The 27278-nt window shown below is 40.3% G+C and overlaps 1 protein-coding gene across 4 annotated transcripts in view; it reads right to left on the reverse strand.

The window, feature by feature from the left end:
• The window catches only part of SMARCA2 (SWI/SNF related, matrix associated, actin dependent regulator of chromatin, subfamily a, member 2), a 174398-nt gene that overhangs the window by 35429 nt on the left and 111691 nt on the right, over positions 1 to 27278 (reverse strand). For all 4 annotated transcript variants that reach the window (XM_045020794.1, XM_045020795.1, XM_045020793.1 and 1 more), the window contains 2 exons: positions 25344 to 25421; positions 12340 to 12558 (listed from right to left, as the gene is read on the reverse strand). In XM_045020794.1, the coding sequence (XP_044876729.1) occupies positions 12340 to 12558; positions 25344 to 25421 (297 nt within the window). The remainder of the gene's footprint in view (positions 1 to 12339; positions 12559 to 25343; positions 25422 to 27278) is intronic.

A 27278-nucleotide genomic window follows, 5' to 3' on the forward strand; every position in this document is an offset into this window, starting at 1 on the left:
ATGGTAAAAGAACATTTCAGTACATTTAAAGATACATTTTCAATCCCATCAAAACCAAAAAATAAAAACACAAATAAGCAAGCGGACATTTGCTCTTATGCTTTGTAAATCTGATTAGCAGACAAATGACAGCAAATTAATTGCCAGTACAGCACAAGTCTGCAAATGAATATTAAAAAGATGTACTTCAGTACTAATGTATAGAAAGCTGTTATTAAAATCATGTGCAAAGACATGTAAATTCAGACACTCTTTTCCTTAATTTAAAGCTGTAGTGCAGGCACCAGGAAACCAGTGTTACACTAATAACAGTCAAATACTGTAGTTAATGTACAAGTGACAGCTAACTTTAACAATAATTTACAAATGGTAAATTAATATCTTGGATTATACAGTAAAATTCAAAGCTAAAATTATGATTTATGCTTCCCAAAAGTTGAATACAACTACACGTAAGTCAAATATCAGAGGTATTTATAATCTTTTAAAATTATATATTATATATGAATGATATTAGATTGATTAAACCAGTGCAGCTGACTGAGCTCTGTGCTAGAAAACCTTACTACACAGGGCTAGAGTGCCAGACCAAACAGAATGCCCTTCCAAACCTTTACCAGCACGGTAATGAAACAAATCCCAGAAGCAAATCCCCAGTTTCTGACTGATGACGTGTTGCGCAAGAGTGCAAGACACAGCACAAAGACATCTCCCATGCTCAACTGCCTCTGGATTAGTGAGGTAAGTAGAAAGGGAGTCAGGAAAATAGTGTACAAATAAGAGTTTAACACTTTCCTTGCCTAAAGAAAACGAGATGTGTGACTACAATTAAGCTTGGACCCTATTATATTAAAAGAAAGCCCGACTCTGCAAAGAGCTGAGCACCTCCTGAAAGGCACAGAGTGCCCTCAATTCTCAATGAAGCCAACAGAAATTGTGAGGACCTCAGCAGCTGGGCTCATACAGAGGGAAAAACCTTTCACTGTTAATAACCATGTACTTATTACAGCAGGCAATACATTTCTGCAGTATATTGGTTCATTGCATACTTATTATATTAAGGCAAGAAACCTTTCCTTGCTTGGGAGCCAAGACCCTGAGACTGCTCAGGCACCAGAATTCTAAGGAGATATGATGATGTGGATGTTGAAAATGGATGAAAGGGAAAAAACTTAAAATGATCCTTTATGGAAAAAGTTTGGCCAGATACATCTTACAGTGTTTTCTAAAGGCAGCCAGACAGAAGTGAGTGCTAGAAGAGTGGGCCTGCCCACCAAAATGGCCTGCCCAATACTGTTTGAAATCTCATTTCTCTGATTAACAAGGGAATTTTTAATCTCCTCTTGGTGGAAAGAGCATACAAGCAAAATATGGAAGGTCAAATCAGTTTACATTTTGTTCCATCCCTTTGGACAATATGCACATTATGGATGTATCCTCAACATTCACTTTGTTGAGAGTCTGGAAATTTGAACATGTGAGTGTGCTGAGAAAAATGGGTGCACATGTTCACTTAAGGAATTATGGCACCAACAGCCAGTAACATATATAGTCCTGACCCCTTCCTCAGGTCACTCCCATAATATTCAAGGGAATCGTGCTATAACAAGATGCACACATCAGGCAAAATTAGACTTTAAAAAACAAAAACACACCATGGGGAGACTATCAAAGAAATTACATTAAACAAATTAAAAAGCTGTATCTTATAACAAGGTGGGTAATGACATACAATAAAATACTAAATACTCTGTATTTACATAGCACCATTCATGAAAGCCTCTCAAAGCACCATACAAATTAATTAAAATTTGGAGCAGTAATTTTAGGTAGTGGATACATTAGTTTTATGTCAAGCACAGATCCAGTAACTTGACCGAGATCCCACAGTGAATCAAAGGCAGAGTTGAGTATAAAACTCAGTAGCTTGACTTCCAATCCCTTTCTCTCATCATTAAAGGACACTACCTCATAAGAGATTTGTCATGGACCAAGATATACAGTAATTTCCTTTGCTCTGAGATCACCATTAGGCACAGTTACTTGAAAATTAAGTGGCACAAAACACCATGACCCTAACCTGAAATAGTGATAACCTGCAAACGTCTACTTCAGTCATGGCTTAGTACCACTGTGATAAGACTCCTTGATAATGCTGAACACACTGATCATCAGGCAGCCTTTTTTGGATTACATGAGAAAACTGCAGGGAACAAGTATCTCTTCTAAGGTCCCACTCTCATTCTCCCTTAACCCTAATCATTCTCTTCAAGGAATACTGCTATAGTTGGCTCCTTTACCTCCAGACATCAGTGCCTGACATCTCTAAAAGCCACATAAAGACATCCTGCTGCTATGCTAGAACATTAGTTGTCCAGTTAAATATTTTCATTGAAGGTGCCAAGTATCAGAGGGGTAGCCATGTTAGTCTGTATCCACAAAAACAACAAGGAGTCCAGTGGCACCTTAAAGACTAGCAGATTTATTTGGGCATAAGCTTTTGAGGGTAAAAAAATGACTCCTCGTTGTTTCACCGAAGATGTACCAAAGGACAAGCAAAACAGAAAAACTTCAGGTCCTCAGGCCAAAAACAAAAATCTAGCCTGGAAGCACAGGGAAACCCTTCTTTCCAAATATCGATATGCCAATGATTGACGGGTCCTAGAGATTCCTCTTCTGCTGTGGTCTTAAGGTGCTGCTTACGGCATTGTTTTTGTTTTCCTCCCACCCCACTAAAAGCTTCTTTTCTCATTTGTTTGTGGGTGGTTTTGGTAGGTAATAGTCCCATCAACCTCCAGGATGCCAGGAAGTAAGCTGGAGTACTAAAGAGGACGATCTGATCCAAGGTAAACCATTGCTGGCCAGGACACAGACCCCTCTCTTAGGGCGTGTGCATTGTCAAGTAACTAGAGAAACTCTTCATAGAACACTATTTTTAAAATAAAGCCTAAAAATTAAAACTTTTCAGAGGCCCATCAGAAATTTGATATGATCCTATGCTTCAATCAATAAGAAATTCTAGGGTTCTGAATTGGGACTTGGGAAAACTGAAGACATGACTGTTCAACAAAAAAAATGGGATATTCATGGAGAAATATCCCACTTGAAACCCTTCACTGGCTTCCCCTGTTTCTCCTTAAGTTTTCTAATTTATAATATTTTAAAACACAATAAGAAAAGAGTATACATGCAGAAAAATCAGCTATTCACGGATTATATACTTTGGTATATTCTGACAGTAAATGAAACATCCATCAGAAGAATGTTTCAGAGAAGGTATCCAAAATAGATATTTAAAATATAAATCAATAATCAGATAATATAAAGGAGGTAGGATCGTAAAACCATCTGAGCTTAAAGGGGTAAAATCCTTCATAAAAGCAGAGAGTGGCTTATCCAGGTATTGCACCACCTACTGGCATAGAGATACTAAGCACTTATGACAATGGTTTTAAAACACTTACTCAAAACCAGCATGACAGATGCCAGCATCAGGCATGACGGTACTGAACAAGAAGAAGTTGTTTCTTCAGATAACAGGACTCATTACCAATTTGGAAGAGGTGGCAGGAGAAGACGACCCTAGCTATGGGAACGCCCTGTGCCAAAGTATAAGACCACCTCTGTTTTTCCACATCAAGTTTAGATCATCTGTCTTATCTTCCACACCCAGTGCAGCTTTCCCAATGCCGACACCTCCACTTTTTCCCCATCAGCCCTTTCTCCTTCCCCTCTCCATTTTTGTCTTTGTTCATGTTGTCCTCTATGCCTGATGATGCTTCCAACTTATGTGCCAAATGGCTTCCTTCTCTTTAAAATCCACTTCTGTTCTTTGCTCTCCCAGATGATGTCTGCACCCTTTTCTGTGCTTAATGTAATTGTTTGTATATTTCTGAATTCATCTGTTAACTCCTTGGGGCAGTGCCCTTGTTTTAATTTTAACACAAGAAAAGTTTTAATGGATGAACCTAAGCTTTTCTTGCTTTTACTGCTGACCCCACCCTTTTGTGGATGAGCTAAACTGAGCAAACACCTCCCAGATCAAGGAATTGCTTAAGAAATCTCCTTTCAAAACTATGGTAGGTGGGGAGGAAAGAGTTTGAGGGTTTTTTTCCCCCTTCACAAAGGCAATATTGGTAAGCAAATGCATAAGCTATATCTGTAACCCACATCACCTTATTCCAGTATGTTGAACTTTCAGAGATCACGAAAGCTGAAATACTTCAACCAGGCTATACTCCACCATCAGGTTTTGCAGTTTCAAGACAATAGGACTTGCGCTTCTATGTTGTGTCTGGGGTTTGTTTTTTGGGTTTTTTTGCTTTTGAAAAGTCCACCAACAGGTGCCTAAATATGGGTTAAAATCTAACTTTAGGCTCCTAAATTTGGCTTGTGTGTACATAAAATTTCACAATAACGTTATTAGTGTACTGAAAGTCTAAATCATTTTCATTATTAATGCTGAAGCATTTTGCTTTGAAGTGACAAAGATTTTATGCCATGAAGAGGAAGTTTTTAACAGAGATACAATATTAGCCCTTGGTGCTCTAAACACTTATGCACATGCTTACCTTTAAGCATGAATGATCCCATTAAATCAGTGGGGTTATACCCACTTAAATGGTTGCAGGATCAGGGCCTTACATTTTCAATATTTTGGTTATGTCTAAAACAGTTTTGTAAACGTCAAACAACAAACCCTCTATTAGTTGTGGCACATTAAACAGCATTTGTAAGCTGGTTCATGATAAATGTTAATCTTAAATCGCAACAGCACAAGTTTTCAAGTTAATTTTACAAAGCTCAACCTAATTTGATTTTTTTCCATCACGATTTAAATCACTCTACCCGGATCTAGCAGCTGAAAGAGTCATGCAATAGCCATTTAAAATTTTGTCTGAGTTGGAGAGAAAGAATAAGGTCAACGCAAAACTGAGCACATTTTTAACCCCTTATTAAAAATAATAAAGTTAAACTCAATGGCCCATTTCATTCTCAAAGAGGAAATAGTAAGAGAGGAATTAATTTAACCACCTAATTGCAACATTCTGCAAAGTTATTTTTAGGGCAGTCAAGCGATTAAAAAATTAATCACAATTAATTGTACTGTTAAACAATACTAGAATACCATTTATTTAAATATGTGTGGGTGTTTTCTACATTTTCAAATATATTGATTTCAATTACAACACAGAATACAAAGTGTACAGTGCTCACTTTATATTTATTTTTGATTACAAGTATTTGCACTCTAAAAAACAAAAGAAATTGTGTTTTTCAATCCCCCTATTGCAAGTACTGTAATGCAATCTCTTTATCTTGAAAGTTGAACTTAAAAATGTAGAATTATGTACCAAAAAAAAAAACTGCATTCAAAAATAAAACCATGTAAAATTTTAAAGCCTGCAAGTCCACGCAGTCTACTATTTGTTGAGTCAATTGCTCAGACAAACAAGTTTGATACATTTGCAGGAGATAATGCTGCCCACTTCTTGTTTACAATATCACCTGAAAGCGAGAACAGGTGTTCTTGTGGCAATGTTGTAGCCGGCATCTAAAGATATTTACGTACTAGATGAGCTAAAGGTTCATATGTCCCTTCATGCTTCAACCACCATTCCAGAGGACATATGTCCATGCTGATGATGGGTTCTGCTCGATAACAATCCAAAACAGTGTGGACTGACACATGTTCATTTTCATTATCTGAGTCAGATGCCTCCAGAAGAAGGTTGATTTTCTTTTTTGGTGCTTCAGGTTCTGTAGTTTCCACATCGGAGTGTTGCTCTTTTAAGACTTCTGAAAGCATCCTCCACACCTTGTACCTTCAGATTTTGGAAGGCACTTCAGATTCTTAAACCTTGGGTCCAGTGCTGTAGCTATCTTTAAAAATCTCACATTGGTACCTTCTTTGCATTTTATCAAATCTGCAGTGAAAGTGTTCTTAAAATGAACAAGATGTGCTGGGTCATCATCCAAGACTGCTATAACATGAAAAATATGGCAGAATGCAAGTAAAACAGAGCAGGGGACATAAAATTCTCCCCCAAGGAGTTCAGTCACAAATTTAATTAACACATTATTTTTTTTAACAAGTGTCATCAGCATGGAAGCATGTCCTCTGGAATGGTGGCCGAAGCATGAAGGGGCATACAAATGTTCAGCACATCTGGCACATAAATACCCTGCAGCGCTGGCTACAAAAATGCCATGCAAATGCCTGTTCTCACTTTCTGGTGACATTGTAAATAAGGAGAGGGCAGCAATATCACCTGTAAATGTAAACAAACTTGTTTGTCTTAGCGATTAGCTGAACAAGTAGGACTACAAGTGGACTTGTAGGCGCTGAAGTTTTACATTGTTTTGTTTTTGAGTGCAGTTATGTAACAATAACAAAAATCTACATTTGTAAATTGCACTTTCATGACAAAGAGATTGTACTGGTATGACGTGAACTGAAAAACATAGTTCTTTGTTTATCATTTTTACAGTGCAAATATTTGTAATAAAAATTATATACACTGATTTCAATTACAACACAGAATACAATATATATGAAAAATGTAGAAAAACATCCAAAATATTTAATACATTTCAATTGGTATTCTATTGTTTAACAGTGTGATTAAAACTGCAATTAATCGTAATTAATTTTTTTTATCACCATTAATTTTTTTGAATTAATCGTGTGAGTTAACTGTGGTTAATTGACAACCACAGCTATTTTTTTATCAGTCAGATAGTGAGTTCCACGTTGCCAGACCCTTTCTACTGTTGTGTTTATCAATAAGGAACATTGAGAGAGGCAAAGTAGATCTTATTCCTTTAATGGTAGAAGTATCCAAAAGATCCTACCATTTTACAGTTAATCCAGTCAGGTGCTGGGTGAAGAAGAGACAGAGGAATCCAAGATGCCACAGGCTCAATGGCCTAAGAGGAGTTTAAATGGGGTTTCTTCTCAGAGGAACAGAAAGCACAGTGCGATGACAAGTCCAGTAGGAACAACAATGTCCTTGCAAAAAGCAGCAGAAAAGGAGCACCACAAGATGGAGCTCAAAACGTTGATGTCTCATTATGTTTAATCCAGAGGTAACTAAAATGAATGTCCAACACACTAGTCTTCCATTTCTCCACCATTTCTAAGATGTTAGAATTCTCTCCATTTTAATTACATTTAATTTGGAACTACTTGAGGAGAATTTTAATTCTTTATCAACAAAATCATATTTCCAGGGTACATTAGACAGAATATTCTATTCATTTTTAGTACTTCAAGGTGAGTTAGAGGTTACATTTTTAAGAGCTCTCCCAGTTTTTACTTTCCACCAGATGGTTTTGGCAATTGTATCCATCTTGATGAGTCCAGTTTTTAACAGTGTTTATGCATGTTTGTCCCAGTATATAACAATAAAACAAAACAAAACTGGAAAACAAATCTTGTTTATATTTCAATTACCCAGTAAGGCCCTGGTCCTGCAAAGTCTCAAGAATGTGCATAATTTTACAAATGTGTACTCCCACTGTTTTTATTTTTCAGGTTTCACTGAAGTCTATAGGGTTGTGCTTGTGCACAGAGTCCCACCCATATTTGCTGGATCAGGAGCCCATGTGTTCTGCTTGGAAAACAAAGGTATACTACTGCCTATTTTGGTCTGCTTTCAAGACACATCACATTAAAAAAAAAAGAAAGCCATTAAGTTGGTGCTAATGGTGAAGTAAAATATTGAACATTTCTCTTTTTGCTACAGACTGAGGCCTTGTCTTCACTGCTGAAAGAGTGAAGTTTTTTACCTCCAAGTAACTAATATGTATGAGCTACTCTGAGATAAAAAAAACATAGAGAAGACCAGGCACTTTAGTTTTACCATGAAATAAACTCAGTAAGGCCAAGTCTGGAGGGTTCTAGGGCTGTTTATCTTGGGGTAGCTCATGAGTGGCAGTTACCTCAAGGAGAAAAAACAAAACAAAACAAAAAACCACATCTCTCTTTTGTCAATGAAAACAAGGCCTGAATGAGTATTTGTGGCCAAAACACATGACAAGTTGCTTGGAAGGTTATATGTAACCTCTTTTACAAATTCAAATCCAGCCCAGGAAACCCAATACTACTCAATCACTGTTCAAAACCCTAAGAATCGGTGGTGACAGTTATAGTCCTACTACATTATAAAACCCACCGTCATAATTATCAATACTGTTTGCAATCTCAGAGAAGCAAAAAGATCCAATGATACAGAGAAAGAGGTAGCCCTCCAATATTGATCAAGGTCCATTAGCAGAGTGGGGCAGCTTGCATTGCCATTGCTTGTGCTGTCGTTATTCTGCAGGCACATCTTAATTTCCAATGCCATAAACCCAGCACTTTTCACAAGCACGAAAATGCACTAATTAAAAGATTTTTTTAGAAGAGTTTTGAACACGTATTGTGAAAATCTAGTTTTCAAGCGTTTGTTTTTTCTGACTCAGATCACAAAATACTATTCCATCTTTGTGTTTTTTGATGTTATAATGAGGATTTTCTCTTTATGGAAGTCTGGGAAAGGTTTAACAATAATTTGAGCACCACGGTTTCAGTAACTGTTTTGAATTTCAGTGTAAGCAATACCATCCCAGTTACCTAAATTGCAGGCTCAGATAACTGAGGGTTTCAAAATTTTGCCTAAGAAATGACATGAAAATCTTGTCTTTAAAACATAGAACTTGTAGTTTCAGTTCACGTTGGCTGGCTTTTAGAAACTCAACCTAGCAAAACAAGCTATCTTAAAAACCTTGTTCTAAATAGGTATGCAGCTCACTTTGGCTAAGGTCCTCAACATTGCTGCTCACAATGCTGTTGTTCAAAATACCAGAGGATGTTTGTTATTGCACATTCCTTACCCGAGCACCTCCCTGTGGCACTGTGCAGTGTAGCATCAGTTTCTCAGTTGCTCTTCCACGGCTCTGCCCAATTTCCAATGCCCTCTGGCTTTGCACAGATTTAGCCTTCCAGCTAGGCCTCTTACAGTGCTACCCTTTTTGGGGCACTCAAAATCAGAAACAAGTATGCAACAACACAAATGTAAACACTCTCCTTGCTCTGGAAGATGTTAGGCACTAGTTTTTCAGTTCCTAGCCCTAGCCAGCCTTCTCTCTCAGTAAACCCTCCACATCTGCTCTCTGCAGCTCCCCTCCAACTGGAGGGTGGCCTCTTATTTTTAAGCCCTTCCCTGGAAGCCTGCTTCCTGCTCCATGTGTCTTAATTTTGGTTAATTGGGCCTTTAGTAGCCCATTAACCCCTTCCTGCCTTGCATGGAGGCTTGTGTGCCCCATTACACATTTTTGTCACATTACTAGCCTAATGTTTCCTAGAGGAGAATGTATTCAAGGCACCAGTAGAAACTATAGTAATATTTGTTCAGATATTTTAAAAAAATCTTTGGAGAAACAGCCGAAAAAAAAATGAAAAAAAAAAATCCCTTTAACAAACCATAAAATGTTTTACTGCTTTTTGTTTCTCCTGAATGGTCACTCAGAACTTCTCTTTTCAAGACTTCTCTCCATAAGGGAACCAGTTTCTGGGACTCTGGAACTGTTTCCTGAGAGCACATCCTAAATACAAAGCAGTATTTCAAGGCTTGTTTGTTAAGTCCCAACACTGTACTTTTGGTACTGCCTCAAAATACTTACTGCGGAAGGTATCCAGCAGAGTAAGGGCAGTTTATTTGCTTAAAAATAAATACTGGGAGGATAAACTTCTCTGGTTCTCATTCATCCTTCAAACCTGCTATTTTCTAACGGACTCTTAAAGAAGGAAAGCTCCCTTCATCTAAAGTGTATCATTAGTTTTAATTTCATTGTAACTTAGAAGTAGCAGTCAGGACACCTCATTTCCTTTTATTTTCTGGAATTGTCACTCTGAATGGAATTTCTTTCAACTGCAGCTAGACTTCAATACAAGTAATAATAAATAACTACTCAGGCTCCATGCAAACTTGCAAGCCATGGGCTAGCTTAATTTCCTTCCTCAATGTGTTATCAGTCGAACCATAATGGGAGAAGACCTGCAGTACTCTCCACCAGAGGGAAGGCAATATTGTTCAATATTCCCTTCTGTCAGTGGGAAGTAACTTACACTCAATTTCTGCTGCTCTGACGGATTGCAGTCCCAGGCAAAAGGCTCAGTTTCCTATATTGTAAGGCAGGTTTGGTGCTTGTGATTTAGTGACCTCTATCATGGAGTAATTGGTATCCATGGATTCAGGACACTGGGGTCAGAGGAACACATTTTTGAAACAAGATAATTTTTTTGTAAAAAGGTTAATAAATTCAATCGGATATGCAATAAAGTACTTCACAGCACTCCATTTAGTTTGGAATGCACTTTTCTCCCAGTGCCCGGGGAAAATAATCACTTATTTGACTATTAAGTAGATATTCAGCAAGTCACTGAACTTTGTGATACAAAAGAAAGTTATGCACTGTAACCAGAAAGGGGAGAGGAATGAGGGAAGAATAGAAATCAGAAAAGATTCTTGTATAGCGTGTGAGAAGATTCTGCAGACAACAGCTTTTACCCAATTTTACAGATATCTATCTTTTATCTCCTATATCACAACCACCAACAAAGCTCGGGTAAAACATTAGGATTAGATAAACATTAGGATTAGATAAATATAAGAACCATTAGATGAAAAGCTAAACTGGAATGAATAATGAACAGAAGGCAGACACCTCACTGAGCAAATCTGTATTACCTAATCAAAACCACTATAAAATCAAATTAAGAGCCCTGGCTACAAAATGGCTGCTGGCCGCTGGCTACAAAATTATATCTTAAAAATATATCTTATTCTGACTGAATGTAAAAGTAACATATACAAAGTTCCCACATAAAAATAAGCCCTTACACAGCCTGATTTAAAGCAAGGGTGATCTTGGGGAGCCACACCCATTGGTGAGGCAGATAAACTGGAGGGAACTATGGGGCATTCTTCAGCTGTCAGTGATTGACAGGTCTAGTTCTGAAGTATTTATTATAACAGATCCGTGGGAGGGAAGAATGCTATGAATTAAAGACAAAATGTCTTTCTTAATTTAGAATTTACTGGATCGTGTATACTTTTGGAAAGCCTTAGTGTTATTTTAAAGCATCTTATTGTTTACAAGTTCTCATTAGCAAGGAACGGTTGATCTAAAATTTTTGTCCAATACGCATGTGATCATGTTACAGTGGCAATGCCTTGGGGGTAAAGCTAATTATAAACTCTGGTAGTTGTATATATTTAAAGATTGTCATATCATCTATAATCCCCTAGGTACTCCAATTAAAGGATGTAGGAAAACTTTATTGCTCAAAGTTGTGGAGAACACAACACATCTCTCCCTGCCATCCCCTCCACAATAAATAGTAACTAGTCAAATCAAAACTTCTAGTAATGAAACACTTGAGAAATAAAATGTATCAAATGTCAGATGATTCAATTTCCCAATATGCACGTTAATTGGTTAGCTTTTGAATATATGCTCATGCTGGCAGTGTCCATTGCTGCTCTTGTTAGTCACACAGGTGCACAATTTTGATACTTTAATAGATCACCACCTACTTACTCAAATACAGTAGGTATGTATATGCAGATTACTGACTAAAATATACATTTTATCAATCCTTTCTGGGAATTATAGTTGAGAAAAGAATGCTAAAAGTCTCTTACGTGGTTTTGGAAACACTTTCTGAAGATTAAACGTCAACTCCCTACCACCCTCTGACAAATAATAACCTACTGAAAGGCTATATGCACTGAAGATTATTAGGTGTGTGCATAGGATGCTAGGGAAATCTCAAAAGGATCAGAGGTGTGGTGTGAATAATCAGCCAAGTTTGGATTCTTGAGCCAAGGCTCTCTCGCCTGGAAATCCTGCAATAAACAGTCTCTTTTGGAAGTTTTCTGATCTCACTGGAACCAGGAAATGCACAGAAGTGTGAGAGAGAAGACTTTTCCAAAGTTTTCTGGATTTCTAATTAAGCTCAGTGTGTTTTTGTGTCTTGTTTTATCCCACAGTAATCAGTGGTTTGATAGACAACATGAAAAAGCATCTGCATTACTGAAACATTACAACAGTACGTGAGTGAAAACCAGCTAGATCTATGGCAACAGAATATTTGCAACACAGAGAGCAATACTGATTCCAGGTCTAGCAACAGTGCCTGGTTCCAGCAACTTAACTTATATTTTTAATTCCATACATTCCTCTAACTCCAACTTTGTAATCATCACTGACAACCCCCCTCCACCCAAAAAATCCCCAAACTCCCACAAACAACAAATACCAGCTGTCAGAAAGGAAAAATGTGGCACATACCCTGAGCCACTGTTTCTCTGTGAGAGCATCACTGTAATCCACATCTCTGCGCTGACGGGACCCCCTCCCAAATATTTTTTCTTCCTCTTCCTCACAGGTGAGCCTTTCTACTTCAGCATCGTCTTTAATAATCCAGGATGGCAGATCATCCTCCTCCATCAAGCGAGGCTTGCGCTTGGGATTTCGGGCATCCTCTCTGCGACGATCCATGTCCATACGCTGCAAGGGCAACCAATACAGTGGTTAAGACCAGTGGGGGAAAGCTGGGTATTTTATACTGCATTAAGTTTTACATAATGTTCTTTTAAAATCAGTCTGACTACATTTCCTCCCCAATTCTTCATACTTCTATGGAGTATTTATAACGAGGAATATCCATACATGATAATTGGTCATGAATCTTCAGTTCAGGTTTGTTATTACACAGTGGCTTCTATTTCTGAGGTACTGAGAACCTACAGTTCCCACTGAAGTAAATGGGAGGAACAGATACTTAGCGCCCCCGAAAATCAAGCCATAACAGTAGTGGGATAGTTACTGTTTAAAATGCTGTCTCTACTTTTGCACATATTTTATAGTGTATTATCACTGATATAAGTAATTTACAAACACTAAAATTGTTTGATAACAACCCTTTGAGGTGTTATTCCCATTTTACTGAAGGGAAAAACTATGTCCAAGCTGCAGAGGGAATTATCTGAGCTGGAATTAGAATAAAGAAGTTCCTAAGCCTCAATCCTATTCAAAGGACACCTTGTCTCTTTGTTATCAGAGCTAGAATGCTATCCACTTGAAATGTTGATAGCTGTTTACTGGAATACCAGGTATAAATTTTAACACCCCCTCCCCCAAACCCACCAGATTATGCTACTTAAAAAATGTAGGACTACTAGAAGTATCAGATTGTGTTACAGCACTAATATTTTTCTGACTCAGAGAAATGCCTGGTTTATTTTCATACTTGGCAAGTGCTTATTCCATAAAATAGAGTACACTGTTGAGATTATATAAAGCTGCATATAAGATTTGGATTTCCAATTCCAATTAACTAAGTAGTTGACCATTAAGTGGTTGCAAAATTTTTGGACTTCAAATTTTGAATAAACAATAAGGTATTGTAACACTGAAAGCCACTACAGCTGTGGTCACTGACTTGTTACAAACCTTTTTACTCACAAACAATCCATTCTTACCTCTGTTGTGGCTACACACTGTACTATATCTAATGCAAATTGAAGAGCATCATCCTTTCAACCTCTCTGGGATAACCAAAGCACAAGTGATCAAGTTGCCATCTTGAACCTCCTTACATTGCATGCATTTTAAATATAACTCAACATTACACAGACTTTTCTATTCGCCTTTTTAAATATGGCAATTTCTGTATTAACTAACTGGCAACCTAGCACAGGTTTCAACTGTTGGCAGGTCTGGCAAAGAATGTACAGCTATAATCAGAGAAAAGGCCTCAACAGGCCTGTTTTGATTACTTAGTAGCAAGGATTAGTAAAGTACACTATTCCCATAAGTTGCATAGATCAGCATCCCTTAAATAATTAACTTTTTACCCTTGTAGAAGTGCTTAGTTTGCTATTTGCAAGACATGGATTGAAAGGCTAAGTTAAAATGCATATTAATTATGCTTTTTTTTTCTGAGGGAAAACATGAGAGGAAAAAAGTTAAGCCACTCTCCTTGAGCCTGACTACAAAAGATTGCAAGTGAGGATTCTGCTCCCCCAAAGCTATTCATAAAGCCCTTGTATTACTGGGACACCTATGATCAAATCTTCCTATATGTCAGTGACAGACAGACAGAACCATTAATGGTTCTATCTGGTGTCACTGTAACTCTGGTACTATACAGAGGTTATACACATGCACCCACAGCAACCTCGGTTATGCCTGAAACTAACCTAGTGACTAAGGCCCCTGTGCTGCAAACACGTCCAGGTAATGTACTTGTTTGAATGATCATGGCCTAAAACCGTCAGCTTCAAAACCACCCTGTATTACTGACCTATGAAACAGGCAGTCTATTCCTTCTATATTACGACTGTGTTGGTCCTAAAAAGGAGCAACAAGGGGGATGACTCTCATCTAGAGCTTACAACTACCTATTTTTAGCATAAGGATAAATAATATACTGCCATTTTGGTTTTGAGAAGAAAAATTAATTAAAATAGCACAAATAAAGTATCAGCTCAAACCTTTTGGGTCCTAGGATCCTATTTCAAAGGATGATTTCAGATTAGGAGTCCTTACTTAAGTTAAAAAATAGCACTAGACATAGCTTTATTTATATTATACTTTAACTAGAAACAAGTTTATATTTTCCCTTATTTTGTTTATCAAGAAAGGCAGGAAAAGTTAAAGATTTGTTGAAACACACTAATAAACATTTCAATGACACAGCTAAGTCTCACTGATGATTTTTTCTATTCTTGCTAGTGGTGCAACCAGAAAATAAGGTTGCTATCCCTTGCAGCAAGTGACAAGAAAAGTCAATAACATATGTGGGTTAGAGGTTGTCCACAATATTCACAATTGTTAACTATCACTACGCATCCAGTGATACCATGCCACTGGGTGCCTGGGAAAAGGGAAGGAAAACACATAATTCTATCATTGTTGAGTCAGGGGACAGATGTGCTTGAAAGCACTTGATGGGGCCCGAGTTACTCAAGTTTAAGTAGAAAGCTTCCTTTCCCTCTGTGTTGTTTCTCCTCCCTAAATTCAAGGTAGGTTTTGATCAGATTTAGGAGCAGTTGTAGTGGGTGGGTAAGAGGGAGGGGAATGAATTTTGAATGTTAAATAACTGGAAATAACTGAAGGTGACCCTAGACAAGAGCTTATTGATAGTAACCTGAAACTGAAATAGAGAGAATGCAGAGATCCAGTCATTTAGTTTCACAGACACCTGTCTTGATGGCTGGACAGAACTCCAATCAGTACTACTTTGGCATTATTATTATTATTATTTTTTAAATAAAATTTCCAGCTGACGCCTTGCTGGCTATAAACTCCAGTTTAAGAATCGCTGCCCTAGGCAATTTCTTTAATATCTAATGCCATGTCTGAAAAGAAATCTGACAAAATGCTGGGATTTCTTTTTATTTGTTCATACATACAAGTCCTTTAAATACCGGTGTGTGCCTGAATTATAAGTAAGCACCCAAAAGCAAGAAAGAATTTCAATTTATTACTACCTTTCAAACACAAAGCAAGCATTTGCCTTGAAATCTGCCTATAAATCTTTACTCTGAACACTGAAGGAGGATTAAATGCAATACTTCTTGGCCTAGAAATGGGAAGTGCTTCCTGCTACTGACTAGAAGATAGGCTTATAGTAAATCTCAAAGACCCAACAGGTGGGTCTGTTTGGAATTCATGTGCTGAGCCTCTGGGCAGGCAGCGCTACCTGTGTGTGGAATAAGGAGTTGAAAAGATTCTAAAAGGATAGAATTATGGGATAAAAAGGAGGAGAGGCATTCCACTGATTATCGCAGCATACAGAAATGTTTATAAGACATGCTACAGTGATAGTATACTACGGAGAAGTATTTATGAATAAGGTAAGGTAAGAATATCTCAGCCACAAATATCTTGTTTCCTGGTGCTAATGACTTGGCTGTAAACGTGGCTGTATTCTTACTTAATACCAGTACAAAGAATATTTTCAACATAAAGGTCTGATACTGGGATGCAATGTGCTGGGCACAGATGTCCTGTTGTGTAACTGATTATGAGAGAATCACACCAATGCAAAGGGCTCATTTGGTTTGCTAAGTTGCTTCTATGACCCTGTGCACCACTGTCAGCACAGGAGGCATGGCCTGGAAAGTAATGTGGCTGCAGCTTCTTTACATCTCACTGATCACTAGCTGCCATATCAGCCCCTTCAGGTTTCTTTGAGTTATGCCGGAGGGCTTGCCTGGAACACAACTGGCCCTAATCAGGAAAGCAAAAGCCACTTTTGCACATCCTTTCCTGGATGGTTTTGTATGCTCTTCAGCTGCATATGAGGATTTAGGTCAAGGAACAGTTATAATCTGAAAATAGAGTGTACAAATGGTGCCTTCTTGCTAAATCAATCAGCTCCCATCTCTATTCAGTCTGCTAACTTTCATGACTAAAATACATTACTACCTTTTACTCCTCTTAGCTCAGCTAAGACAGGTAGTTAAATTCTATTCCTTCTTATGTATCAATATAGCAGTCTGTTAAATTCCACTTACACTTGTGCAACCCCACTGAAGGGAACAGGATTGTACAGGCATCAGTGAAAGCAGAATCTTTATTACTGGTGATGATGCTTCTCTGACTAGGGGTCCTATAAAGGTAGCCAGCCAGTCAGGCAGCAGCCCAGGAGCCAGCAAACAGAGCTGTAAACAGGGGAGTCTGAGTGGGAGTTTACAGGGGGAGTTTTGGGGAAGACTAAGAGATGCAGGCAGAAGAACACACAGGCTACTGAAGGGAGTGTGCCGTGTTCTAGCAGTGTCTTGGTGCTTGTGGAGGATTTGTTTTGCTGTGGGTGGTGGTGTTTTGGGTTGGTTTGTGTTTCTCAGATTTACAGGATTTAGGTGGGAAGCCTATGACAGATACAGAGGCAGCAGCTGTAGTGACCCAAGCAGTGGAAGACAATGAAGATGACTGGATGTGGAAGCTGCGGCATGTACATGATCCTGGAGGAGGTACCTGAAAAGAGTTTTGTCTGCATGAAGTGCCGCCTGATAGAGCTGATGGAAGAAAAGATCTGAGGATTGGAGATGCAGGTGGCAACTCGGTCAAGTTTAGAAAGAGGTTCGAGCGGATGATGGAGCAAAGACATGATGAGGCCCGCCAGACGAAAAGGTTGGGGACCACTGCAGTATATGACCTACTGTGCCATAAAAGCTTGACCTCAAAAATTGAATGTTTTCCCCCATATTCTTTCGTTATGTAGAAAAGCAGACTTCTATTCAAAGTTTTTGATAGAGGCTCAGGGATTCAGCATTTTTTTTTTATTTAAATGTTTTAAGAGGTTATAATAAGTTTAGACCAACAAATTTTGTATTAAATTCAGATTTAAGTTAAAGTTCATTTTTAAAAAGAAAAACTTTTAATTAAATTTATAATTTAAATAACAAAACCAAAAACGTGATTATCTTTTTCAAAAATTCATTAGTTTTTATCTGCTGTGAAGGAAAGTAAGGAGCTGACACTAAGGCCTGGTCCACAGTGGGGCATGGGGGAGGATCGATCTAAGATATGCAACTTCAGCTCTGAGAACAGCGTAGCTGAAGTCGACATATCTTAGATCGACTTAGAATAACTTACTTCGCGTCCTCGCGGCGTGGGATTGACGGCCGCCGCTCCCCTGTCGACTTTGCTTCCGCCTCTCGCCGAGCTGGACTTCAGCAGTCGACGGGAGAGCAATCGGGGATCCATTTATCGCGTCTACACTACACGCGATAAATCGATCCACGATAGATCGATGGCTACCCACCAGATCGGTGGGTAGTGTAGACATACCCTAAGCGTTAGAAGTCTGGAAATGAAGTTAACACATCCTTCAAAACCCAAGGAGTTAAGGCAAGCGTTAGTGGATAGGAAATGCTTTAATTGTTAATAAAATAACCTATTATAGGTAGACACATTAAAATGCAGTTTTAGTCTGAAAAGTTATGCTCATATTAGCATAATATGTGGGTTCCATGTTTGCTTTCTCAGTAATTTTAATATCAGGTATACTCTGTTAACAAGGAAAAAGTTTTTTGTTTTCTGTCAGCCAGCCCTGTATACTGAGCCTTGATATCTCAGTCAAGTTGGGAAGAAGATTTTCTTAATCATAGAATCATAGATTTTAAGGTCAGAAGGGACCATTATGATCATCTAGTCTGACCTCCTGCACAATGCAGGCCACAGAATCTCACCCACCCACTCCTGTATCAAACCTGTGTCTGAGCCATTGAAGTCCTCAAATCATGGTTTAAAGACTTCAAGGTGCATAGAACCTTCCAGCAAGTGACCTGTGCCCAAGGCTGCAGAGGAAGGCGAAAAACCCCAGGGCTTCTGACAATCTGCCCTGGAGGAAAATTCCTTCCCGACCCCAAATATGGCCATCAGCTAAACCCTGAGCACGTGGGCAAGACTCACCAGTCAGACACCCAGGAAAGAATTATCTGTAGTAACTCAGATCCCACCCCATCACAGACCATTGGACATATTTACCTGTTAATAATCCAAGATCAATTAATTGCCAAAATTAGGCTATCCCATTATACCATCCCCTCCAAAAACTTATCAAGCTTAGTCTTAAAGCCAGATATGTCTTTTGCCCCCACTACTTCAGTTGGAAGGCTGTTCCAGAACTTCACTCCTCTGATGGTTAGAAACCTTCGTCTAATTTCAAGTCTAAACTTCCTGATAGCCAGTTTATATCCATTTGTTTTTGTGTCCACAGTGGTATTGAGCTTAAATAATTCCTCTTCCTCCTTGGTATTTATTCCTCTGATATATTTATAGAGAGCAATCATATCTCCCCTCAGCCTTCTTTTGGTTAGGCTAAACAAGCCAAGCTCTTTGAGTCTCCTTTCATATGACAGGTTTTCCATTCCTGGATCATCCTAGTAGCCCTTCTCTGAACCTGTTACAGTTTGAATTCATCCTTCTTAAACATGGGAGACCAGAACTGCACACAGTATTCCAGATGAGGTCTCACCAGTGCCTTGTATAATTGTACTAACACCTCCTTATCTCTACTGGAAATACCTCGTCTGATGCATCCAAAGACCGCGTTAGCTTTTTTCACAGCCATATCACATTGATCATCCTGTGATCCGAGGTCCTTCTCCTTCTCTGTTACTTCCAACTGATGCCTCCCCAGTTTATAACAATAGTTCTTGCTATTAATCCCTAAATGCATGATCTTGCACTTTTCACTATTGAATTTCATCCTATTACTATTACTCCAGTTTACAAGGTCATCCAGATCTTCCTGTATGAGATCCCGGTCCTTTTCTGTATTGGCAATACCTCCCAGCTTTGTGTCATTCACAAACTTTATTAGCACATTCCCACTCTTTCTGCCAAGGTCAGTAATAAAAAGATTCAATAAGATTGGTCCCAAAACCGATCCCTGAAGAACTCCACTAGTAACCTCCCTCCAGCCTGACAGTTCACCTTTCAGTATGATGACCCGTTGTAGTCTCCCCTTTAACCAGTTCCTTATCCACCTTTCAATTTTCATATTGACCCCATCTTTTCCAAGTTAGCTAATAATTCCCCATGTGGAACCGTATCAAATGCCTTACTGAAATCAAGGTAAATTAGATCCACTGTGTTTCCTTTGTCTAAAAAATCTGTTACCTTCTCAAAGAAGGAGATTGGTTTGGCACGATCTCCCTTTTGTAAAACCATGTTGTATTTTGTCCCAATTACCACTGACCTCAATGTCCTTGACTACTTTTGCCTTCAACATTTTTTCCAAGACCTTGCATACTACAGATGTCAAACTGACAGGCCTGTAGTTGCCTGGATCACATATTTTCCCTTTCTTAAAGATAGGAACTATGTTAGCAATTCTCCAGTCAGATGGTACAACCCCTGAGTTTACAGATTCATTAAAAATTCTTGCTAATGGGCTTGCAATTTCATGTGCCAGTTTCTTTAATATTCTTGGAGGAAGATTATCTGGGCCCCCTGATTTCGTCCCATTAAGCTGTTCGAGTTTGGCTTCTACCTCGGATGTGGTAATACCTGCCTCCATATCCTCATTCCTATTTGTCATCTTACCATTATCCCTAAGCTCCTCATTAGCCTCATTAAAGACTGAGGCAAAGTATTTGTTTAGATATTGGGCCATGCCTAGATTATAACTTCCACTCCATCCTCAGTGTTTAGCAGTCCAACTTCTTCTTTCTTTGTTTTCTTCTTATTTATATGGCTATAGAACCTTTTACTATTGGTTTTAATTCCCTTTGCAAGGTCCAAGTCTACATGGCTTTTGGCCTTTCTCACTTTATCCCTAGATGTTCTGACCTCAATAAAGTAGCTTTCCTTGCTGATCACTCCCATCTTCCATTCCTTGTAGGCTTTCTGCTTTTTCTTAATCATCTCTCTGAGATGCTTGCTCATCCAGCTTGGTCTACAATTCCTGCCTATGAATTTTTCCCCTTTTTTGGGATGCAGGCTTCTGATAGTTTCTGCAACTTGGACTTGAAGTAATTCCAGGCTTCCTCCACCTTTAGATCCCCAAGTTCTTCAGTCCAATCCACATCCCTAACTAATTTCCTTAATTCTTTAAAATTAGCCCTTTTGAAATCAAAACTCTAGTCACAGATCTATTTTTGTTTATCCTTCCATTTAGTTTAAACTGAATTAGCTCATGATCACTCAAACCAAGGTTGTCCCCTACAACCATTTCTTCTATGAGGTCCTCACTACTCACCAAAACCAAATCTAAAATGGCATCCCCTCTTTTTGGTTCAGCAACTACTTGGTGAAGGAATCCATCAGCTATCACATCTAGGAAAATCTGAGCCCTATTATTACTACTAGCACTGTCCTCCAGTCTATATCTGGGAAGTTAAAGTCTCCCATGATCACACAATTCCCATTAGTATTTACTTCATTAAAAACATTAAAAAGGTCTCTATCCATATCCAGATCAGATCCCGGCGGTCTGTAGCACACCCCAAGCACTATCTCAGGGGAGGCTCTAGTAGCTTTCCTCCCCAATATGATTTTTGCCCAGACAGACTGTGTCTTATCCATTCCGACCCTTCTTATTTCTTTACAGTCTACCTCATCATTGATATACAATGCTACTCCACCACCTTTGCCTTTATTTCTGTCTTTCCTAAACAGCACATACCCTTCAATACCTGTACTCCAGTCATGACTACTATTCCACCATGTTTCTGTTATCCCTATAATATCCGGTTTCACTTCCTGCACCAGTAACTCTAGTTCCTCCATTTTGTTACCAAGGCTCCTCGCATTGGTGTACAAACATCTTAATTCTTGCTGTTTGGCTTCACTCACATTCTTTACCCGATTAGGCCCAGACATTCTACCGCCAGTATCACCTATTAGAATTGTATCTACAGTACCCTTCCTCCGTATGTCCATTCTCCTACCCACAACAGTATCCTTTCTTGCTTCGTTTTCTTCCCTCTCAATGTTAAAATCCGGCATGGAGATTACCTGGACATCTCCCAACCATCTCCCCCCAATTCCTAGTTTAAAGCTCTCTTAATCAATTGTGCCAGCCTCCATCCTGGAAGTCTATTTCCCTCCCTATTGAGGTGAAGTCCATCCCAAGAGAACAGTCCTCTGTCCATGAATGCCTCCCAGTGGCCATACATCCCAAAGCCCTCCTTATAGCACCACTGCCTGAGTCAGTGGTCCCCAACCTTTTCATCTGGCGGGTGCCAGATGAAGGACCGTGGCGGCGGTGGAGCACTCGCCAAAATGCCGCCCAATTTCTGCAGCATTTCGGCGTCGCCGCCTCTTGATGACGTTGCTTGTTGGCAAGTGACGTCATCGAGAGACGTCGCCGCCGAAACACCGCAGAAATTCGGCGGCATTTCGGCGGATGCTCTACCGCCAGCCAGGACGCGGGCGCATTTATATGCCCCCACGGGCGCCATGGCACCGCGTTGGGGACCCCTGTCCAGGACTGATGGACTTGTATGGAATGACTCTTGTGGCTCCACAAGGTAAAGGATCACCTGTGCCTGGGCCAGTGCCAGATTGACGGTCACTGCCACAGACCTGATCGTTGAGCTCACCTTCAAGTGAGATGAGGAGTGGGACTTCTGCAACTGAGGAGCATCCCACACATTCCATGGAGGCCACTGGCATGGATAGGGCATAGGTGGCCAGCAGGTGCCAGGCCAGGGCCCCTCAGCCCGAGCGCGAGACAAGCACCAATCCTGGTACCCATAGTTCTCCATGAACGGCCCCTGCTTCATATCAGGTGATGGAGAGCAAGAGGCAGAAGGTTCCATTCTGGACACCAAAGAGTCCTGGCCTTCAGGGGATAAAGGTGGAGCCAACCCTGAGCGTGTGAGCAACTGGTCTGACTCATTTGTAGCCCAGAATAACGAAGGAGCTGCTGCCGATGGTGGACACAGTTCCAGCGGCACCGAGTATGCCTCCGTTGTTTCTGGAGTTGGAAGCTGTGTCAGCTCTGAAGTTGGCAGCGGTACCAAGGTAACTGATGGAGTCTATGTTTAGCTGTAAATTCATACATTTTCATGGTTATATTAACCAATGAGAATGTACCTTTCTTTAGAAAGTAAGTGAAGTGGGAAAGTTGATTAAAATTGATGATTTAAATCGAGGCTTTTCATTTGGTGATTTAAATCAGTGATTTAAATAGCCTTGCATTAAATTAATTCACCCTACTTTCCTTTAGAGGTTTTCAGGTGCATTAATAGCATGATTTAAGCACAAATAATGTAAAAACTGTCATTACTCCTGATCCCCTCCTTATTGGTTGTTTTGTGATGATGCTCAAGCTTAATCCAAATAGAGAAAGCTTCAAAACCTTGTTGAAGTTAGCCATGAATTCAACAATGAGGTTCAACCTGCATTCTGGCTCCTTCCTTCTGGGCTGCTGGAATTAAGAAGCTGTTTCAGAGAACAAATCTGCTTGTGTTGCACAGTGAAAAATAGATATTTAAATTTCAGTCTTTATCTCTGATACAACAGCACCCACATCAATCACCATATATCTTGTAAAGTCAACTACTCAGCTTGAACACAACAGGAGCAGCAGGAAATTGCACCAGGTATACAAAAATGTGTATCTGTGATGGAGAGTGGGAAGGAGCCATTTAGTTTACTACCATGTTATGTAACTATAAACTTGACTAGCAGTGCTGGCAAATCAAACATTCTCCTCTTGGTTCCTGGCCTGCCAAACTCTTCACACCTGACTCCTATTGTGGGAATATTTAAATGACAGAGAACTCCTGAACAGACCCAGTCTCACATATATCACTTCTTTCAAGTCTTAAATGATTCTCTGGGTATGGCTACACTTGAGATTTGCAGCGCTGGTGGAGGCTTTCCAGCGCTGCTATTAGTAACTGTCCACACCTGCAGGGCACATCCAGCGCTGCAACTCCCTGGCTGCAGCGCTGGCCGTACACCTGGGTCTGCTTGGGGAATAAGCATTGCAGCGCTGGTGCTGCAGCGCTGGTCATTAAGTGTGGCCACACACCAGCGCTATTATTGGCCTCCAGGGTATAAGGATATATCCCAGAATGCTTTTAACTAAATTACTCCCTTTGTTTTGTTATGCTGCCTCTCTTTGTTTTGTTGTGAACTCGGGGCTCCGGGAGCTGCTTATCTAAAAAACAAACACAGCTCCTGTTTGCCGTGATCAATCTGTAACTGACTGAACAATCAAATGAGATAAACCCACTACCTTGCTGTGAATGAGGCAGGCACGGGGAAGAGTATTTGCTTGAGAGAAACAGCGGGGGGGAGGGAGAGAAAGGGAGTCTGTTGGAGCAGCTGCTTATCTGGTCTGCAGGCTGTTTGCAATTAAGAGTAAGGGGTCAGGAAAATTTTCTGATTTTGCAAGGCAGGGAGCTGATACACAGTGTCGGCTCCAAAAATCCACTCTCTCTCTCTCTCTCCCCCGCTCCCTGTGACACTCCACCCCATCCCCCTCTTTTGAAAAGCACGTTGCTGCCACTTGAACGCTGGGATAGCTGCCCATAATGCATCACTCCCAACAGCACTGCAAATGTGGCCACACTGCAGCGCTGGTAGCTGTGAGTGTGGCCACACACCAGCGCTTTCCCTACACAGCTGTACGACCAGCGCTGTAACTCCCAGCGCTGCAACTCTCAAGTGTAGCCATACCCTCAGGCAACGTTCAGTAGAGCATAGCAGGGCTGGGCTGGCAGTTTAATAGCAATATGATGCATTGCCACATGGGGGAAATGTTGCCTCTGCCATCTGAAGTTTGGTACAAGTGACAATTCACACTTTGTACATTGCTTTAAGGCACATCCCTGAGCAAGAGGTGGTGTGCAGCTGTACTACCCCAGGGATTGTCTCTCAAGCTACTACAGTCCCTCCCAGCTTTCCGGATATGTGTCTCTCTGTCTGTCATCATCTTAGAAAATGCAGTGGCCTGCTCGCTCCCCCAGTACAGGCGGGGCAGAGTGCAATGATTCCACCTCCACACTTCCCCCTTTTGGGTGTGTGCTCCAGGGGCTGCATGAACACAGGGTCTAGGATTGTGATAGGCCCTTGCGTGTGAAGGTGTGGAGGCTCCCTTCAGCAATCCCTGCCTTGGATGCTCACAAAATGGCAAATCCAATAGCTGTGCTTAGGCAGACTTCTTAGCAATTCTCCCAGCAGCACAGCTTCCCTGCTACTAACGATGATGGAAGTGCTAATGTAGACCAGATGCTGGCATTTGTACCTCTGTATTATCTAGTCCTGCTTAAAGAATTGCTAAACTTTCTCAGTGCAGACAAGGCAAACTGGACCCTTGACATCACTCTGTGGCAACCCCAACTAATGATAGAAGAAAAGAGCACCACCATAAGCTCCTAACATACCACTGGTTAAACTATTGTATTTGCCCCTGGCAGAAACCCAGTAGACCACAGCATGAGTAGAGCCATTTAAAAATCAATAATGTCAAAAAATCAGAGCCAGAAATAGTGACAAGCTGATATGCACTGTCTGAATTCTTCCAAGGCAACTCTGAATCCTCTTTTCCCTATAGTGTGTGAGTTAGAATGCAGTGGACACTACTTCACCTTACCACTCTTCAGGACTTACCCCTTTTTAGTCATCCAGTGAAGCTGCTCCCTTTTCAATGGAGATTACATTCTCTTTCAAATAGGGAGCAAAATAAGTAAATGCTCCTCCCTCTCTCAAAATACCATTCTATAGTTTGAATCCCAAGAGAGTAGCAGCTCTAGCAAGAAAGTGTTAACAGGAAAGGACTACGGAAGAAGCTGTACTACTTATTGTCAGAGTGCCCTTACCATGAAGAGATCAAATTCCTCTTCACGTCGCGCAATCATCTGATTCAGAGTCTCATCATCAGGAACTTCATCTTCTTCCTAGTGACAGAGAGAAAAAGATTTATGGACATGCAAAGCAGTGGCTGCTCTGACGCATCTGTTCTTACCAGGTCAGCGCTGCCGTGACCTTCCTTCTCCCCAAGGATGACACATGGGAAACACTCAAATTAAAACTAAAACTGAAAGCCTCTAGCTGATAGGCCACTCTGAGGAAACCGAGGCTTGACTTCATTAAAGACGCAAGTGGGACTTATTACCACCTTCATAAGTGTAGTATGAAGAAATGAGCAAACGTGCAACCAGGAAATTTTGGTTTGTGGTTTTCCTGGGTCACAGGCACAGCTTGTTTTTTCAGTTAATGTACATATTTCCCTTTTGCTAATGTACAATATTCTCTTCATGGACTCCCCAGAGATGTCACTTCTCTCCCATGCTCTCTTTGCTGCCTTAGCAAGGCTGAAGGAGGAGAATCCTAACACAACAGTATTGCTAATCACAGAAAAAGGAACTGGCCAAGCTTTATTTCTTTAATCCAATGCCCCATCACAAGTTCTAACTTAAAGTTTTGCCTTCTGCTACTTGACAAAGAAGTTCCTTTATAGAAACATACAAACCCAAACACTGTTCAGTGGTAAAATAAATCTAGAATCTAGTATTCCATTCAACACGTTCTACTTCTGTACAGTCACAACATCCACTTTCAGCATGATCAGGCTCTACAGTGCTCAGTTCTCTCTCTAAATGTATTTATTGTTGTGAAAGGTGTTGGTGTTCTAAGTCCACTTACTGGCTGACAAGTCTCCACATCAGAACTGGCAACCTTAATAGCAGTCTCAGAGGAGAGGCCACAGACTGAACAGGCTTGGAGCCCAAACTACCCTCTTACAGATGAAGATGGCTCCTCAGAGTCAAACTGGTAGAACATTCGCAGAACACTGTGAATGAAGCTTGCGCTTCCCCTGCTATACCTGTTCTCCAAAGAAACGACGTCATTCTCAAGAGCTTTCAACATGGTAGCTTTCAAAAGTGGTATGTTTAAAAATAAAATAAAAAAGTATGTTTACACCTTATGCACTTTCATGACTGAGCTGGTAACAACTGCAGAGTTCCTTCAACAGGAAGCAGGTTCAGTTTCCTTTCCGGACCTTGGAAATGCCAGTATTTAATCCAATGGCATTGCTATCAAAAATTGCACATTTAGCAACAACCCTTCCAGTCACAGTTTCCATCTGCAACATCCAGAACAAGGACACTAGCATAGATAAACACACTTGTATTGAATGTTAGTTTTGCCTACAATGTCACAGATTGGAAAATGAAGCTATGAAATACTGTTTGATTCCGATCTGTGACCTTAAACAGCTTTAAGACACTTCCTGCAGCTCCCGCTGGCCGGGAACGGCAAACTGCAGCCACTGGGAGCTGGGGGGGGGGGAGGAAGGGCAGGGCACGTGCCTGCAGATGATCAACATAGACAAAATGTCTCACGCTCCCCCAGCAGATTACCCTGATGGGCCGCATGCTGAAGGTTGATGACCCCTGTTCTAGGCACAAAATAGGAACCTAAAAGCACCACTGCCCATGGAAACTACCTCCATAAGCAAGGAAGTGTTAAGATGCAATAAATGCATCCCTTCTGCCATAATATATCCACATCCCTCAAATTTATCTTCTTTAAATCAGCAGTGATGTGAGCCCTACACTGTACTGAATAGGACCACAGAAGTGAAGGGCAATTAAAATACAAAATAGCTGTGGTGGTAAATTTAGGGATACCATTTATAGAAAATTACCACACACATGGAGCACAGTGCTACTACTGCAACTGAGAAAGGGTCCCACATATAGATGCTGTGTGCTTAGCTCTGGGAATATGAATTAGGTCACTCATATACA

The sequence above is a fragment of the Mauremys mutica genome, chromosome 6 (assembly GCF_020497125.1).
Source record: "Mauremys mutica isolate MM-2020 ecotype Southern chromosome 6, ASM2049712v1, whole genome shotgun sequence".
NCBI classification, from domain to species: Eukaryota; Metazoa; Chordata; order Testudines; family Geoemydidae; genus Mauremys; species Mauremys mutica.